Source organism: Meleagris gallopavo, chromosome 8 (genome assembly GCF_905368555.1).
Source record: "Meleagris gallopavo chromosome 8, MGAL_WU_HG_1.1, whole genome shotgun sequence".
Classification (NCBI taxonomy): Eukaryota; Metazoa; Chordata; class Aves; order Galliformes; family Phasianidae; genus Meleagris; species Meleagris gallopavo.
The window spans coordinates 10,662,367-10,680,001 of NC_139411.1; the positions used below are offsets into that span (position 1 = coordinate 10,662,367).

General features: G+C 54.2%; 2 protein-coding genes across 2 annotated transcripts in view; one reads left to right on the plus strand and one right to left on the minus strand.

Annotated features, from left to right (window-relative positions):
- The window catches only part of CDH23 (cadherin related 23), a 123,234-nt gene that overhangs the window by 17,479 nt on the left and 88,120 nt on the right, over window positions 1-17,635 (minus strand). Inside the window, exons 22-37 of the mRNA XM_085230199.1 lie at window positions 17,343-17,488; window positions 16,897-17,116; window positions 16,587-16,739; window positions 15,982-16,095; window positions 15,369-15,517; window positions 14,126-14,186; window positions 13,899-14,047; window positions 12,467-12,602; window positions 11,991-12,379; window positions 11,802-11,903; window positions 11,134-11,136; window positions 10,449-10,598; window positions 10,064-10,192; window positions 9,856-9,984; window positions 9,019-9,246; window positions 25-246 (exon numbers count right to left, since the gene is read on the minus strand). Coding sequence (XP_085086325.1) covers window positions 25-246; window positions 9,019-9,246; window positions 9,856-9,984; window positions 10,064-10,192; window positions 10,449-10,598; window positions 11,134-11,136; window positions 11,802-11,903; window positions 11,991-12,379; window positions 12,467-12,602; window positions 13,899-14,047; window positions 14,126-14,186; window positions 15,369-15,517; window positions 15,982-16,095; window positions 16,587-16,739; window positions 16,897-17,116; window positions 17,343-17,488 — 2,480 coding nt within the window. The remainder of the gene's footprint in view (window positions 1-24; window positions 247-9,018; window positions 9,247-9,855; window positions 9,985-10,063; window positions 10,193-10,448; window positions 10,599-11,133; window positions 11,137-11,801; window positions 11,904-11,990; window positions 12,380-12,466; window positions 12,603-13,898; window positions 14,048-14,125; window positions 14,187-15,368; window positions 15,518-15,981; window positions 16,096-16,586; window positions 16,740-16,896; window positions 17,117-17,342; window positions 17,489-17,635) is intronic.
- VSIR (V-set immunoregulatory receptor) lies at window positions 1,383-9,789 on the plus strand. Its single transcript, XM_085230197.1, has 8 exons — window positions 1,383-1,626; window positions 4,310-4,765; window positions 5,391-5,438; window positions 5,663-5,770; window positions 6,169-6,196; window positions 6,833-7,020; window positions 7,129-7,196; window positions 7,329-9,789. Exons 1-7 carry the CDS (start codon window positions 1,560-1,562, stop codon window positions 7,164-7,166), a joined length of 933 nt encoding a protein of 310 aa, XP_085086323.1. The 5' UTR covers window positions 1,383-1,559; the 3' UTR covers window positions 7,167-7,196; window positions 7,329-9,789.

Consider the following 17,635-nt stretch of genomic DNA (forward strand, 5'->3'; position numbering starts at 1 on the left):
CAGCACCCTAACATCCTGACTGACCGTAGTGCTGTTGATGTGGAAAGTGCCCAAGATGTTGCCTTCAGTGATAGCATATGTGACCGTGCCGTTGGGCCCTTCGTCCCGGTCCAGGGCCTGCACGGTGACAAGTGTGGCATTGAGAGTGGCGGGGCCCTCATCCAACGTCACCTCATACAGCTGCTGCTGGAACACTGGAGCATTGTCATTCTCGTCCAGGATGGTGACGAACACCGTGGTGGTGGCCTGTGGTACACGGGGGCAGCATGTTAAGGCCCGTGGTGAGCAAAGCTTGACCTGCTTGGGTCATTGAGCAATGTGTGGTTAGCCCCGCCGAGAGCTGCAAGCAGGATGCATGAAGCATTGCCCTAAACCAAAGTGATGTGGGACTGCAGGAACACCTCCAGCACAAGGCAACATCCAGTAGTGGTTAGGAGTTAGGTACAGAATTAAAGCATGCATATATTAAGTCACAACCTTGTTTCAAACACAACACATCTCATTAACATCTCATTTTTTCTTGCTCTTTCCTATTGCTGCTAACTTCAGGCAGAAGCCTGTGGCAGAGGAAAAGCCAGACACTGAACCCCACTGTGCCTTGCTGCCTGTGAATAGGTCTTAGCACGTTCTCACTGTGACACTGGGGACACCTTGGTCACAATTACTGAGATGGAAAATACCCAGAACTGCTGCTGCTATGGTTTAGTGGAAGAACAAAAATGAGCATCTCAGACAAGCTTGTCCTCTGGTCATGTCACCCATGGACACACAGCTGGGGGTAGGGAGGTGACAAGAGCATGCCACCATGCCTAACGGCTCAGCTGGCGGTAGGACCCCTCCAGCAGTGTCTTGGGACAGATGAAAAATTTTTTTGGAGGGGGATGAGGAGCAAATGAGATGTTTCTGGGCAGCAGGATGGCTGGGGTCTGCCCTACCAATGCCAACTCCTCCACTTGTCCCGTTGGGATGGGACATGGGACACGGATTCCAGTACAGAGGCTTGCACACAAGATCTGCCCATACTGCAGCCAGCCTGGGTGCAGTTCCCTCCAAGGTCACAAGTGTCACAAAAAAAACCCTCCAAACATTGTGCCTATACCTTCCCCCAGTGACAGTTTCCTCCCTACCAGACAAGGGTTACATTTCTGATAAGAGCTTCATGGAAGTATCTACTGTAAAACAACAACCACATCGCACCCTCCTCACCAAGATGCTTGAAGCAGTGCGGTGCTCAGGATGTGCACAGATGATGCTCTGGAGAGGATGTGCTCTCCCTGAGTTGCCCTTTTTTCCTCCCTCCTGCTCATCCCTTCTGCAGCATCAGCCCGGCCAAGCCGTTGGCTACCTGCCCACCCCTCTCATGGCAGAGAAACTAATTCCAAGCGAGGTGTGCGCTCTGCTGAAGCGAATCGGGCAGGACTGGGCACCGCTCCGTGCCCCATCTGGCCTCCTGGGGGTGCTCGCACTTCTCCTCTCCCAGGCTCGAACGAAATTTCCTGCGTGCACTGCTCAGGCGGGCGCGGCGGGGCTGCGCTGCTCCGCTCCGGTGCTGCGCGGCGATGGAGGACCCCCGAGGAGCGCCGCTGAGGCTGCTGCTGGGGCTGCTCTCCTTCCTCGTCTCCCACGGTAAGCCACGCTCCTTCTCCTCTTCTCCAGTAGTGCGGGCTGCCCTACCGGGGTGAGAGACTGGGGGGTTCTTAACTTCCTCGGGTTTTTGGGGCAGAGGGGATAAGCGTTGCCTCCAGACGCGGAGTTTCAAGCGACGGGGAAACGGGGCCATGGGGCAGTGGCTGTTGTAAACCTTTGCTCGCCAGCTGTTTGTTTTTCATCCTTCTTCCTTCACTGTGCTGGGACACGTGCAGCATGAAGGCAGCCCCCCGCCGGCACCCCGAGCTCAGCCGGGCTGGAAAGCCCGCTGTCGGCAATGCACGGAGGCAGCGTGTTGGAGCTGCTCTCTGTGCAGATGCTCTGCTCTGCTGTAATCACCGTGCAGCATTTGTGCATGCACGAAAGGGATGTGCCAAGTAGCTCTGTACTGGGCTCGCCTTCTCCCTCTATCTCAGGACAGCACACATTTCTGCTGGCGCATCCCCAGAAAGAACACATCTGGAACTGGGGAAGGAGCTCCGGCAGGGCTGTGCTTGCAGAGGTTTGTCTGCTCTTGGTGCTTCTTTCTGCCCTCTTTATACAACCTTGGATGCTCAGTGTTAGCCCACTGCCAAAAGAATGGAGCTTCTTGCAACAGCACGGCCGCCAAAACTTTCCATAGCCCAGCTAATGCTAGCTGGATTGGATGGAGAAGTGGAACTCTTGGAGACATCCAGCTCCTACATAGTTTTAGAATGGCAGCAGCATGGATGATGCTTCAGATCAGCCCCTCTCCTCCATGGGGAAGGCAGAATCCCAATTTCCAAACTCATAACCCAAGCAGAAACCTGGTGCTGTGGCCCCATCCCTGGGCTCGGGCTGAGCTGCGACCCGCAGCAGCTGGGGGCAGGCAAAGAAACTGGTGGTTTGCCACGTGCCACCACTGCAGTTTTGCTTTGAGTTTTTCTGGGAAAGAAAACAAAAAGGCAAAGCCACACAGGTTTGCATTGGCAGCAGGTCAAAGCAACTCCCTGATGCTGTCCCTGAGATGGACACCACATATCAGGGACTGCCCCCCAGCTCCCATGTACTAGAGCCATTTGGCTCCGTGGGAGATAAGGGCCAATAACACAGCTTTTTTTCCTGCATCCTCTTTCTTTCTTTCTTTCCTTATTCCTCCTTGCTGCAAAGATTTGTGCCAAGGTAGGCGCAGCCCTGTGCTCAGCCATCTGAGAGCTCCAAAGCACAATGACAGCATGGCGACAACAACCTCAGGGCATGGCTGCATGAGGCTGCTTGGTACAAATGCTCTCACTTAACATTTTGCCATGAGTTTGCACTGAGTTTCCATCCCAGTTGCTCCCAGCATCCCTGGACCACTTTTGATGGGCATGGACCTCCAAAGCAACCCAGTGCACAGATACTCCCTTTGCTACCAGGGCAAAACACAACCAGGGTGCAGGCTCCCAAACCGAGCCAGTGGGGATGAGAGGGACGGCCCCTCTTTTTTTTGGGAAAACAAAGGCTGTGGCAGACACTTCCTCCAATAGAGCCCCCGCTTCCCTTCTCCGGGCTCCTGGGGCCGTGCTGTGAATGGGGCACTTCCCGTGGTGCAGGTAGCACAGCCTCCTTGGAGGTGCCTTTGTGCCGATGGCAGGGTGTGGGGCTTGCTGTGGGGCCTATGGCTTAAGTGGGGTGGGAGCAGCACATGGAGCATTTTCGCTTTCGCTCTCTCAGCATGGTGATGGTAGAAGCCCTGCATCGTGGAAGGTGCTCAATTGGGGTGGAGGTGATGGGAGCTCTGTCTCAGCTGGAGGGTGACCTGCGGGACACTCGGCACACCCGCAGCTTCTTGCTGCCTGCTCGATATAGCAAGTGAAAAACCTCAAAGCGAAACGGCGCAGAGTGATGGAACAACAGGATGTTATTGAGATGCAAGAGCACGCTGTCCTAATGCCCTCTTCTCTAAACATCCCTGAGAAGCTCAAAAAAAACCAAGGCGCAACTCTCCAGCCCCTCACATGCCCCTGGCTGAGCAGGGGAGGAATTTCTGTGAGCAGTTTTGGTTTCAGGCTCCTTGCAGCAGTAGCAGCCAGTTCCCCTTCTGCTCTGCAGCACTGAAAAACAAGCAGGGTGGGACCCTCTCCCCACCTCGTCTCAGGGGCATGGCCTCCTCCTGTGTCTTTTCTCTTTTTTTTTTTTTTTGTTTTCTTCTCCTTTTTTTTTCTCCTATTTTTTTCTTTTCCCTCTATTAACCAGCTGTCGACACAAGCTATGGGGAAACAGGAGCAGCAGAGTGCTATGCAACCAAACCAAGATACTCGTATTTCCTCATTTGCCAGCCATATCCCCTCCCCCTCTTCCCCTCCAGCTCCCTTTGCACCCTTTGCAGGGCTCCCCTGCCCCTTCGCCCAGACCCCCACCCACTGCCCCACACTGTGCTCCCCACCTGAGCTGTGCCCCACAACCTTCAGGCCACCTGCTGCTGTTAGAAGATGCTCAGTGCTTACTTTCAAGTATGCTTGGACCTACAGAAGAAGGGCAGGTTCTGTTTCCCATCTCCCCCCCTTTTAGGATATTCAGCACCTTCTCAGCCTCAAGTCTCGTACCATAGGAGAGAAAGACTCCTGGCCATCACCATGCCATAGCAGATGCCCACACTCGGGTCCCTGTGGGTGATGCCCCTTGCATCCTCACGGTGTCCTTGTTCTCCTGCTGGCAGGAGGGACAGCAGCGTTCCTGGTGACAGCCCCATACACGCTCTGCATCTGTCCCGAGGGCCAGAACGTCACCCTGAGCTGCCAAGTGAGTGGACCGCTTGCCGACCACCACGACCTGATCTTCAAAACCTGGTACTTCAGCAACAATGGTGACCAGAGCTGCTCTGAGAAGCGACACATTCGCAACCTGACTGAGAAGGAGCTGCATCACGATTCCGGCCGGCACCACGGCACTGCTGCCAACAGCACCGCGAGGTTCCCCCATGGATCACCGGGTGGTCACCGTGGCGTGGAGTTCGTCCCTGACCACCATGGGGCTTTCCACATTGTGGTGATGAACCTGACGCTGCAGGACAGTGGGAATTACTGCTGCTACGCCATGGAGACACGGCGGGAGCACGGGAAGGTCCATACCCTGCGTGTAGCTCACGGCTTCGTGGAGCTCCAGATCCAGAGGGGTGAGCAGGGATGCAGAGGCATGGGATGCCCCAGGTGGGGTGCACTGGGGTATGGGAGCTGGAGAGCAGCAGATGTCAAAGGGTTGAAGGAGGGACAGGGAGCATAGGAACAACCGAATTGGAAAAAAAAAAAAAAAAGAAAAAAAAAATATCAGTGGGGGCTGGAAAACACAATTAGAAGCATGTTACATAGTTTCAGTGATCTTCTTTGACCTTTTGCAGGAGAAAAGGAAAACAAATCTTAGTATAAGAGGCTGCGGGGCCAGGCAAAGGAGCCCCTGACACTGTTCTGGCTCTGGTCTGGCTTTTGGGAAGGGCTGGCTCCTGGCGTGGGGCTGGATCCCATGATGCCACTGCTCTGAAGGAGTGGTGATGCAGTGGCACAGCTGCTCAGGGAGGTGGGGGAGTGACTGTCCTGGAGGTGTTGCAGAGCCATGGAGATGTGTCTCTGAGGGATGTGGGTGATGGGCAGGTGGGGATGGGCTGAGCGAGCTGAGAAGGCTTTTCCAACCTGAATGATTCTGTGATTCCATTTATCTGATTTTCTCATTGGGAAAGGGAAGCTGGTAGGTGCTATTTGAACTAGTTCCTGAGGTCTCATGTACTTTGGTCTTCTCCTCCACAGGCAGAGGAGCAATTCAGAACTGCACCTTTCACACTGCTACCAGCAAAGGTAAATGAAGAAAGAGAACACCTCTTCCCTATGCAGTGCATGCTCTCCCAGCTCACATGCTGCCTGAGGGCTGGGTGCTCGCTCCAGGCACACGGCAGCCCAGGTACACCCTCAGAGCTGGTGCAGCCGCGCTGTCACTGTCTGTCCATCTCGCTGGTTGATAAATCCATTTTGTTAAACCTGGTTTGAGATCCAACCCTTACTCTTGTGCTCTGCTATTGCAGATATCACGGCTGCCGCGCTGGCAACGGCCGCCTGCATCGTGGGTATCCTCTGCCTGCCCCTCATCTTGCTCCTGATTTACAAGCAGCGGCAAGCGGTCAGCCACAGACGTACGTACCTCTGGATGCTCCCCATCCAGGGACCAGGGGGATCCATTCTGGGACACCACGGGCCATGTAGTTTTGCTCACTAAGCCATTGGGCAGTGATAGGGCTCCAATAGAAGCCCTTGGGGAAGTGGTTTTTGCAGAAGCGGTGGGAGCGATGCCAGCATGAGGACAGGAACCATGCTTTCGACATCCATCCCCAGCCGTGACAAAATGAGCACAGCCAACCCGCAATATTGCAAAATGCACACCCAGGGAAGGGTGTGCAAGGAGGAGGCAAAGCCCCAGAGCTTAATGCTGGGGGTAGAGGTGTTGCTGGAACACTTGGGCAGGGGGCTGCAACAGGATGGGTGTGATGCTGGGTGCAGGCAGATGATGCTGATGCTGTTTTGCCTTTGGCAGGTGCTCATGAGCTGGTTCGAATGGAGAGGTAAGCATGTGCTTCCCCATATCCCCAGCACCCCAAAACCACCCTGTCCTGCTCAGCCTCCCATTGGGGTGCAGCTGAGGTCAAATCCACTCTGTCACTTCCCGTGCCCGGAGCCACCAGTGTGAAACAGGACCCTGAAATACAAATGCAGATCACCTGTGGCAGAATGCTGCCAATGCAGTGAAACCTCAGCTTCCTCCCAGATTTACGAAAAGGGCATCTTTCAGAGAAGGGAAGAGATGAGAATGAAACTTTTCAGCAAAAGTAGGCTCGTAGTGGCTCCATCATCCCACACAGCCAGGTGCTTCCACACTAACAAGGAACAGCAGCCCCCCAGTCAGAGCATCAGAGCTGGCTGTCAGCCTTAAGGCAGGGCTGGGGGGATTTTAGTCATGCAATGCTCGCACAGGGAGCCATCAGCTGCACCCTGCCAGGCCTTGCAGGAGGGCAATAAAATGAGTGTCTGTATCCTCTGGCCCCTCTCTGCACAGCTGCGCCTCTGTGCTCTGCGCACTCCCCACACAGAGCATCCTCAGTTCAAAGAGATGCACATTGTCATTGCACAAAGCAACGTGCTGGAAGGCTTTGCAATAAGGAGACCCTGTAGCATCCCTCACTCCCTCTCTTCTCCTGCAGCAGTGCCCAGGGCATCGAGAACCCTGTCTTTGAGGCGCTCCCTGCGGGCAGTGCTGAGCAGCGGCCCCGGCCCCAGCTCTCCTACCTGGGCGGGCGGCAGCTCTCTGAGTCCGGCCGGCACCTGCTGTCTGAGCCCAGCACCCCGCTGTCCCCACCAGGCCCTGGGGAGTGCTTCTTCCCCACTCTGGGTGAGTATCTTCACATCTACTTTGTTTGCGGCTGCTGTGGGAACGCATGGATGACTGCCCTGCTGAATGCTTGGTGCATTAACACCTGCTGCCTGCCCCCTTTTCCAGACCCTGTTCCTGATTCACCAAATTCCTTGAAAGCCTGAAGAATCCCATGGCCAACGCAACGGAGGAAGGTACTGTGTCGTGGTTGTGCAGGAAGGGGATGCGGCCAGAGCAGGCAGCAACTCCCACCCAGCCACCCCCAGCAGGAAAATTAAAAATAAATTGAATAAAGACCTCCACACCTTCCTCTCCCCAATGCCCAGACAGCAGCTGCTGGTTTTCCCTCACATTACAAGGAGGAACACACAGAGAGGACAATGGAAAGAGCCTGATCTCGGTTGTCATTATGCACTGGACAATAGAGAAGGGGAGGATGCCAATACAATCAAGCAACAGCAAAGTGCCTTAAAAAAATCAAGTCAAGCCCAGGAGCCTTGCCCGTTTCTCCTGTCCCAACGACCTCTCTTGCTTGGGCTTTGGGTTTTACTGCCTATTTTCATGGCAAAGAGCACGGAGAGGAATGATTGTGCACAGCCTGTACAAGGATGTATGCTATTGACATTTCATTGATTGTGGATCTCGCCTTGTGCCTCAATCCCAGAGGATGAAAGGAAGAGCATCTCTGGGCCCCAGGAGCTGCATCTCCGGCTCCTCCTGCCAGCCTTCCCCAGCACTTAACTTATTGTCAGGGGCTCCACCTGTGTGGTGCTCACCCATCCTGCTCACTTGGACGGCATATCCTTTCCAGAAGCATATGGTAAAGTACTCGAAGCACTGCGAGACAAAACAGTGGCACTGGCCAACTTTACACAAAGGGTTTCTTCGCAAAACAGGAAGGGGAGAGGCTCACTCCTGCTGCAGCCCTCCTGCCCCACTGCCTGCTGGCACGGCCTGCAGCCAGAGGGCTGTTTGTGCTGTGATTCTGTACTCAGCTTCAGAGCAGTAGGATTCATCTTTCTGTTTGTGTTATTATCAGTGCTGATTAAAAAAAAAAAAAAGGATTTTTTTTTTTTTTTTTTTTTTTTTAAAGCTATTGAGTCAGATAGGTTGTCTGCAGGGTGGTGGTGGATTTTCTGGCTCTGCATGCAGCTGCACTGGCATCACCTTCACTGCAAAACTGAGCAGTTCTAGGGCACTGAAATAGCTGGAGCCATGCAAGAAAAACCTGTCTATGCACAGTATCCCTAGTGCAGAAGGCTGTCCAGCCTCAGTGGCACAAAGCCATCAAGGAAAGGCTGTGCCTTTATGAGGAAGAAGGTTTAACCCACAGACCGGCTTAAGAAAAAGACACAAAGAAGCGTGCGAGCCACTGGGCGGGTATAAGTGTGAGGATTTGCAAGTCGTGACCTGCACTGCTGCTTGCAGCAAGTTTCCTCCAAAAGTAGAGCAGGGCTTTGCAGCCGGCATGCTGCCAGAAGATGCGCGAGATGGGGAGAGATAAGGGCGAGGTGGAGGTAAGGCGAGATGGCAGCGAGGTCGTGCTGTGCTGGGAGCAATGTACACTTGCATATGGTGTTCGCTCATGCATCTCGCTGGGTTCAGCATCCTGAGACACTTCTCTGTTTTGGTGTGAGCTGGTGGGCAGGACAACCCCTGCTTGCCCATGGGGATGCTTGGAGTTTTCAGCTGAGACAGATATGAAAGAGCTCAGAACTTCTGCTTAAACCACTTCAGAGCAGAGTTGGGAGTATGAAACACACTGCATGAGACACAATCGAGAGTGCATGCTGAAAGCAGAGATGAGGCGGCACCTCCCAAAACACCTCAAAGCAACCAGAAAGGGTCCAAGGCATCGCATGTGGATGGACTCCAAAGCACGACGTGAAGCAACATGCTAATGCTTTGACGGTTTGGCCATGTGTTATCACAGAACTTCGCATCCACCCCCTCCTGCATCCATCCCCACACAGCGTACCAGTACTCAGCCCCAAAACCCGCACCCCAGCGGCTCACCGACAGCGAGGGGTTGCCCTCGTCCTCCACAGTGACCAGCAGGCGGTAGGAGCTCTGCCGCTCACGGTCCGGTGGGGAGGGCCGTGTAGCGATCTCGCCGGTGACGCGGTCCATGCGGAAGGTGAGGTCCTCGTTCCCGTGGGTGATGTAGTAGGATAGGACGCTGTTGAGGCCGGCATCCCGGTCGGTGGCACGCACGTGGACCACTGCCGTGCCCCCACCGACGTTCTGCAGGTGTACACATAAAGAGGCATGATATAACATAGGAAAGACATCATTCATGATATTGGTAACATCATTCTAATATATAGAGTGGGATTTCCCAGGCAGTGTGCTGCTCCAGGCTCCAAACGCCATCCTGGCACCAGGCAAAGCAGGGGCTGTACCCCCTTGGCCAGCATGTTGGGATGAAGCCCTTGAGTTTCTTGCTGCAGAGAGCCATGCATTTGGCACTATCTGGGCTCTTTAAGTGTAAAACCTGAAGGTAGAGGCTGTGTAATGCACTCAGAGCTCAGCTAATTATTTCTAGATGGACCCATTACAGGGGAAATCAAAAGAGAAATTCTGTTCTTCGACCAGCTTCGACCATGCATTACAGAGATAAGGAAATCCTAACAGGGCAATAATGTTAATGTGAAACTATTCATCACGAGCAGCACTCCCACGCATCCGAGTGTCACTGACTATCGCTTATATTTCATTTTTCACCCTCAAATGGAGAACCCATGGCCCAGGAATTAAACCTGCAGGAAATAAGTTGTCTTTTTTTCATGCCCGGTTGTGTTTTATTGATTAATTATCCAGCTCCCTCAGAGCCGCCTCGCCTCGGGTGCTCACCTCACTCACGCTCACATTGTAGCCCAAGGGGCTATCTATGATGGGCGGATTGTCGTTGACATCAAGGATGGTGACCCGCAGGGTGTGCTCTTTCCTTCGGGGGGGCACGCCACCATCCGAAGCTTGGATCTGTGGTGGTAGGCAATTTTTCTCCCAAATGCCATTTCTAAGCACAAAGGGCAGGGGAGCATGGCAGGGCTTGGCTCACCCGCAGGGTGTAGTGATCCAGCAGCTCCCGGTCCAGTGGCCGAGCCACGAGCACTTCCCCGTAGGTGTTATTAGTGGTGCGGATCTCAAATGCCTGCCCCACATTCCCTGCTGCCAGTGAGAATGTCACCTGGAAGCAGCCAGCAGACAGAGGAAAATCATCAGCAGGTGATGTGACACAGAGAGCCCCTACAGGAATAAACCCAGCAGCACCTTGGGATGTTTCAGAGCATCTTAGAAGGTGTAGTGTGTGTCAGGGGTATTCAGCCACCCCAAAGCAAACTCCCACGGCCTCACCCTCAGCCCTCATGCAATGCTTGGCAAGAAGGGGACACAGGGCAGGGGATGGGGGTGGCGTGGTGCTGGGGGAGAATATACGGTCTCACCTGCCCATTGCTGCCTGCATCAGGGTCACGGGCCAGGACCACTGCCACCCGTCTGCCCACCGTACTGTCCTCTGGCACGCTGACAGATGAGTCGGAGGTGATGTCAAACTGTGGGCTGTTGTCATTCTCATCCAGGACCGTGATGGTCACCTGTGGGCACGGCAGAGGTGAGACCCCCGTAAGATCTTCAGAAAGCCTTCAGTCTTTGCACCTCCATCCCCCAAAAGTGCCAGCAAAACAAGTGGGGTCTTGTCCCACGGGAGAATGCACACAGATACTGCAGGCAGTATCTGCAGGTTCACCCTTGGCAGCAGAGCAGAGGAAACCCAGAGAGATCATGCTTTTGAGCTTGCTGGATTTTGCATCCTGGAGGTGACAAGAGAGTGGGCTACTTTGGCCACCATTAATTGGAGGAAATGCTCTCATTGCCTTTTGCAACTGAAGATCTGCATAAGTGGGAGAGGAAGAGCAGTTCTGTTCCCGGGGCTCTATTTATGGCTTCCCTCAGCTACAGGTGTAGCAGGGCTGAATGGAGCTGCTATGGTGAATCAGATTCAGTGAGTGAGGAGCAGAGAGAGCCTGGCGAGTTCTGCAGCTGCTCCTCTGCAGGAGATGCCACCTGCAGCTTGGTGCTTGGGACAGGTCCTGCCACTGACAGTGATGGTGGTGTGGCACACGTGCTTACCTTCTGTGGGAGAAGAAGCAGAGAAAACAAAAACAAAAAAGCAAGTTAGTGGGGTATGGAGCATTCCAGCCCACCAGGGCAGGGTCTCCCCTCACCACCTCTTTCCTCCAGCACTGCCTTCAGAGGCAGCAGGTGCCCCAAGATATGGTGTCATGGAATGCAGAGCATGCCTCCAGCTCTGAAACTCCTGTGGGGCCCAGCTGGCCCAAACCAGCACACTTTTGTCCCTGCCCACAGAGCTACACATGCCCATGGGCCACCCTCTGCGGCAGGGAGATGCAAATCGCCCCACTCAGCTGCCCCTGAAACTGCCAAATATAACGCTCCCTTTCAGCACTGCAAAGTATTTCAATCTCCCCCAGCCAAGATTTACCTACCTCAGGACCAGTGTATTTTGGTAAGTGACCTGTAAAGTTTACAGGGCTGTTTTTTAATATCCTTTTTTTTGTTTTATGTGTTATGAGAAGTCTGACCCTGTGACACACAGAAGCTAAAATTCAGCTGTCTGTGCTTATTCCCTCATATCTGGGTTTTCAGAACCTGGTTTTTGGGTTGGAAATGGGTCTGCCAGACCCAGCAGATCTTGCACAAAAAGAGCCAACATGATTACAGCATTATGAAAAACCTGTGTGATAACCTGGCCAAGGGAGGGGAGAGGAACTACTCACCACCGTGGAGTCGACCTTTGGCCCTCCGTCATCGGCCACAACCGTCAAGGTGTAGAAATCCCCCTTCTCCCGATCCACTTGGCCTTTCACCGTGATCACCCCCTGCCAATGGCCAAAAGTCGTGTCCCCCCAGCAGCCTCAAGGCACTGGGGACAGCCCAGCCCAAAGGACAGCACCGCAGCTGCTTACAGTGATGCCGTTGATTTTGAAGAGAGAGAGTGCCTGGGCGTTGGTGTTGGGATCAAACTTGTAGGTGATCTGGTTGAGGTTGTCGATGGAGCGGGCCTGGACGCGGAGCACCTCAGATCCCAGCGGGATGTTCTCCATGATGACAGCCTCATAGCTGCTGTTGGAGAATTGCACGGCCTCATCCAGCTCATTCAGCAGGCTGACGTACACGCTGCAGAAGCCCTGGTTGTTGGGTGGGGCCTGGTCCGTGGCTGAGACATTCATCAGGTAGCTCGTCTTGGTCTCGTAGTCCAGGTAGTCAATGGTGGTGATGAGACCTGTGCTCTCATCAATCTCAAACTTCCCTTCGGCGCCTGACAGGATTTGGTAGCTGACCAAGCCGCCGTTCCCTGGGGAAGAGCACGACCATGGCACTCAGCATCCCAGTGAGGCAGGACCACCGACACTGAGCCCACTGCAGCCCAACCAGACCCTACCTGTGTCCCTGTCCGTGGCCCGCACCACGGCCACTGAGGTGCCAATGCCGGCCGTCTCGCGCAGCCCCAGGCGGTTGTACTGCCGCTGGGTGAACACTGGCACCTCATCGTTCACATCCTCCACATACACGATCACCTGCAGGCCCCAAGAACATGTGAGAGGACTCAGCCAATGGGAACGGCTACTGACTGCCATTTTGATGGCCTGAACCCCCCAAGTTTTCGCAGAGGAATGCGAACATGGGTCATGGATTGGGAGGAGCACTAAATCCCCGTATTCCTTTCCTCTTGTGGTGGAACCCATCTTCTTCAGTCCCAAGAGGACAACAGCAGCATGGCAACTGCTAACAGCACTGAAAACTCATTGTCTTCGATCACAAATGTGTCCCCAAGATGTCTCATTGCTGCTAATGCTTGTCATCCATTTGCATGTACAAGGATGGCCTTGCATGCATGGAGGACCTGGAGCACGTCCAGAGAAGGGCAGTGAAACTATGAGAGGTCTGGAGCACGTCTTATGGGGAGCAGCTGACGGAGCTGGAACGGGTCAGCCTGAAGGAGATGCAGGGGAGACCTCATCCCTCTCTACAGCTCCTGAAAGGAGGTAGTGGTGAAGTTGGGGTTGGCCTCTGCTCCCAGGTAACAGCGACAGGATGAGAGGTGACAGCTTCGGGTTGTGCCAGGTGAGGCTGAGGTTGGATATTAGGACACATTTATCCTCCAAAAGAGCACTGATAACCTGAGAGGGCTTTTCCAATCTGAATGATTCTAAACACATTTTCTAGCATTCATCTGCTGCACAGGAGAGTGTTATGAGGGATCCATCCTTTCCTGGCCTGAGGCAGGCACAGCTCAGTCTTAACCCCTCTTTGGGATCCTCAGCCCCAAACCTCACCGCTGGAGACCCTGCAGTGTGGGAGCACTGATGGCTCCATGGGAAATGTGCAAACCTCACAGCCAGCGGGTCAGGCTATATTTTCCCGCCTTCCCCCAGGGACAGCCTTTCTCCTCCTGCTTTCCTAGGGGGGCTGTGGGCACATAACACTCAGCTGGAGCCCCCCGACAGATCAGTTCTAAAAATAAAGGCAATGTGACCGGAGGGATGGGGTGGCGGATCAGGGTTCATGGGAACCCCTCCTGAGGGAAGGAAGTTGCTGTATCACTGTTGAAGATGATTACATTAGTCCTCTCTTAATTAAATAGATGCTTGACTGTGTGGTTTTCAGCATGCAGCCTGAGCGCACCCAAATGTCACAGGAAAAAAAGAAAAAAACAAAAACCCAAACCCTCTTCTTCTCCACCCACAGAGACTTTCCGTCAGCGTTTCCAGGTCTCTTGGGCTTCCTGCACGCCTGCCTCTGCTCAGCAAGGACTGGAAATTACAGCTGTCTGATGCAGCATACCTGCAAGCTGCCTCATGCTGGGCACGTACCCGCACGGAGCTCCTCATGGGACCGTGCTCTGTGTTGTAGGCTTCCACCTCCAGGACGTGAGAGGAGTTCTGTTCACGGTCCAGGGGCCGCACTCCGCGCATCACCAGCCCGCTGCTGGGGTTGATCCGAAAGTTGTTGTGCTCGTTCCCTGGGGGTGAGGAAGGCAGAGTGGTCATGCAGGTGGTGCCGGCCTTCGGAGTGGAGTGCCCATGGAACTTGGGCTTACCCTTAACGATCCTGTACCACACTCTCCCATTCACACCCTCATCTGCATCCGTAGCTTTCACCTTCACAAGGAAAGAAAAGCAGAGGTGAAGCTTGCAGATCCTCCCACCCTGCCCAGCTGTCAGCTGCGAGGCAAAGCGGGTTACCCTGCCCTCATCATCTCTGCATCACAATCTGAGCATCCCAACAGGGGTTTGCTTCTTCCTGAATGCACTGGGTGGCCTACCCAATCGAGCAGCTCTTGGCTACTATACACTGTGCAAGTGACACGGAGCTCCCAGGGAAACCTAGCACAATGGTCCCCTCTGGCGTCCCCATGCGACAGTGCAGCACTCTGCCCAAGGATATGCTTCCCCAGTGGGATCCGAGCCACCCCCAAGTGAGTGAAAAAATCCCTGAAGAAATTACCCTAATGAACCTCAAGTCACTAAGTCAAACCGTGTGTGCTTAGCAAATGCCAGAATGAGGACAGCTTTGGTCACCCTGCTTCAGCAAGGGCCTCCTGGGGACAGCTGGGGCTATCAGGGTACCTGGGGTCATGGGTGCCACCACCACGGCCCCAGATGCAGGAGCCTAGGGTGCAGCTCTCAGCTTCTGGGCCCCACAGCTCTCGTGCCATTTGCTGGCCGTGGTTTCGTCCTGCGTCACACAGCCAGTGAGTGATGCTCTGATGCAGTATCTTGCTTTCCACCCTGCTCATCTCCACCTCATAGTTTCCGATCAGCTATTAAAAACATTTAGCTAGTGCCTTTGGAACCCCCCCCCCCTTTTTTTTTTTTTTTTTTTTTTTTCCCCCCCCACATTTGACCTGGCTGCTACCTACCCAAGCCTTCCTACCTTGGGATGGGGACTACACAAGCAGACCCACAGCTCTCTCAGAACCAACTAAGAGGGCAGTGAGTGCACTGGCACTGCTGCTCAGAGCTGTGGGTGCTCCATCCCTGGAGGTGCCCAAGATCACGGATGGATCCCTGATCTGGTGGGGGCAACCACCCCATGGCAGAAATTGGGGCTGGATGGGCTTTGAGGTCCCTTCCAATCCAATCCTGGAAATCCCTGCCTTGGTTCCTTCTGGGAGACAGCCAGCCAATGGGCCTCACAAGGACAGGGGCTTCTCTCATCTCATGAATAAGCGGAGTGAATTTCTTACTTTAGCCCCATGAGGCTCCCTTGTCCTTGTTTTTTTCTCCCTGACACTTTCACCATGCATTCACAGGGAACAGACTGGTTGAGAAGCCACGTGCCTGCATGATGCTGCTGGCAGCTGGAATGTCCTCAGGTACACTAGCTTCATAGCTGCTCTGAAGGAAGATGGGCCGGTTATCATTGACATCCAGGACAGTGACATACACAGTGGCGGTCCCAGTGCGGCGGTTCCCAGTGGGTCCATTGTCTGTGGGAGAGAAAGCAGGGCTGGGGTTTGGTCATCCCTGGCTCTTCACACAGGGGACAACTGGAAGTGGGGGGTAAGCATGGGGCAGCATCCCTTCTGCATCAATGTGGAACCTGTAGGGCTGTGATCCCCAAATTTTTGAGCAGGCTACTTTTTTTTTTTTCTGCTCAGGAGGAACGTCGAAGCCTTCTGCAGGCATTTTAAAGCTCTAGAGATGACAGACGAGATGTATTTGGTGCCTGCTCCTCTGCCTATGCCAGGTGGCTTGGGATGAATTGGCAACCACTGAGCTGAAGCCCAGCAGTATGGAAGCAACGCTGCAGTGCTGGGACAAAGTGGGAAAGGAAAGCCCTGGGATGGGACCAGACAAGGGGTAAAGTGGCTGTCCACAAAAGCAACTGTGAGATGCTCAAATCAAACACAGGCAGCTCAAAGCTTTCATGGAAACAGGGATAAGCTCTCACCGATGGCCTCCAGAATCAGTGCATACGATGCCACTGTCTCCCTGTCCAGACTCACGACCGTCCTGACCACTCCATCTCTGAAGCCAACGCTAAATTTGCCATCCTGGTTCCCACCTGCAGCAAAGGACAGGGACCAGAATGTTGTTGTCACCGGTGCAGGTCCACAGGTGAAAAATCAACAGAGACCAGATGCAGCCCCTGGGCACGTGGTGCTACGGGAGGCCCTGAAATAATTTATGCAGATGCTGCACCTCGTGGGTTTAATGGCAGGGAGTATTTAGGGCTAAGGGTTCCTGAATCCCAGCCCAGCAGGAGCCAAGAGGGGAGCTAGAATAAGGCCATGCGGCAGAGGGCGACACCACACAAGCTTTGGGATCGGCAGCACAAACGTGCAGGCGAAACTCAAACACTCTTTCTCTCATCATGTTGGCATTGTGTCCCAAAAGCTGTACCTTTCCCAGAAGGTGTACCCGCTCCCTATGCTGATGGCCAGAATGGAAAGCATCCTTGGAAAAGACACCCAGATCCCCCTGCAAGGCAGTCTGAAAAAACATCGTCAGGGTGGAAAGCTCCCCAGCCGAGTGAGATGGGGTCAGCAGCTGTACCTGTGATGAAGTAGCTGAGCTCAGCATTCAGTCCCACGTCGGCATCTGTGCAGTTGAGTCGGACCACTTTGAAGTCCCGGGCCACGTTCTCGGGCAATGACACATTGTAGATGGCTGGGAAGAAGGTGGGGCTCTCATCGTTCACATCCAGCACTGCAAGAGGGAATGGAGATGAGTGCCCCCAGAGCTGCCGTCCTTCTGCTGCCCATCTCCCCAGAATTCCCCTGGCTATTCTGAGCACCCTGTAGAATCCCTCGCTGCCTATGGAAATTTAGACATTTGGGGCCTGGAGGGGACCTCATGTGCCCACCTTTAACAGTGAGGGTGCTGGTGGAGCTCTTGGAGGGCGTGCCAGCATCGCTGGCCACCACACGCAGGTAGTACTCAGCGATCCTCTCCCGGTCCAGCACAGTAGTAGAGATGATGAGCCCGTTGGTGCTGTTGATGAGGAAGTCCATACGGGGCATCCCCACCTGCATGCGATACGTCACCCACCCGTTAGGGCCCTCATCCAGGTCGATGGCCAGCACCTGGTGGGAATAGGATGGAGGGAGGGGTGAGCACGGTGACCCCAATCATCTCCTGAGTGACAAAAACCCCAAGCGCTGTTCCCAGAAACCTCAGGTTGAAACAAAAGAGCTTCAAGTTATTCTCCTTGTGGGTACCGTGCTGTGTGAATACAACACAGGTTCCCACGAACATCTCCATTCATTGTGGAAATGACAACATTTTCCAGCACTGGTGGGATGAGCTCACCTGGAAAACAGAGGTGCCAGCGGGAAGACCCTCAGATATCTCAGCGATGAAGGGCAAGTTTTGGAAAGTGGGATCATTGTCATTCAGATCCAGCAGGTTGACAAACACTGTGGCACTGCTGGTGGCTCGTAGGGGTGGCCGCCCGCCTGCAGGAATAGGATGGGGGCCAAGGTTAATGCCTACAGCCCCTTGGGAAAATGCACGGTCCCCAAGCAGAGAAAACTCTCCCTGGAAGCATGCAAGGTCTGTCCATGCACGTGGCTGAAGACAGCAGCAGCATACTTCTGTCCTTA

Coding starts and splice junctions, on each gene's coding strand:
- VSIR (XM_085230197.1), top strand. CDS start 1,560: ATGGAGGACCCCCGAGGAGCGCCGCTGAGGCTGCTGCTGGGGCTGCTC. Junction 5,771..6,168: donor GCAAGCGGTCAGCCACAGAC/GTACGTACCTCT, acceptor TGCCTTTGGCAG/GTGCTCATGAGCTGGTTCGA. Junction 6,197..6,832: donor GAGCTGGTTCGAATGGAGAG/GTAAGCATGTGC, acceptor CTTCTCCTGCAG/CAGTGCCCAGGGCATCGAGA.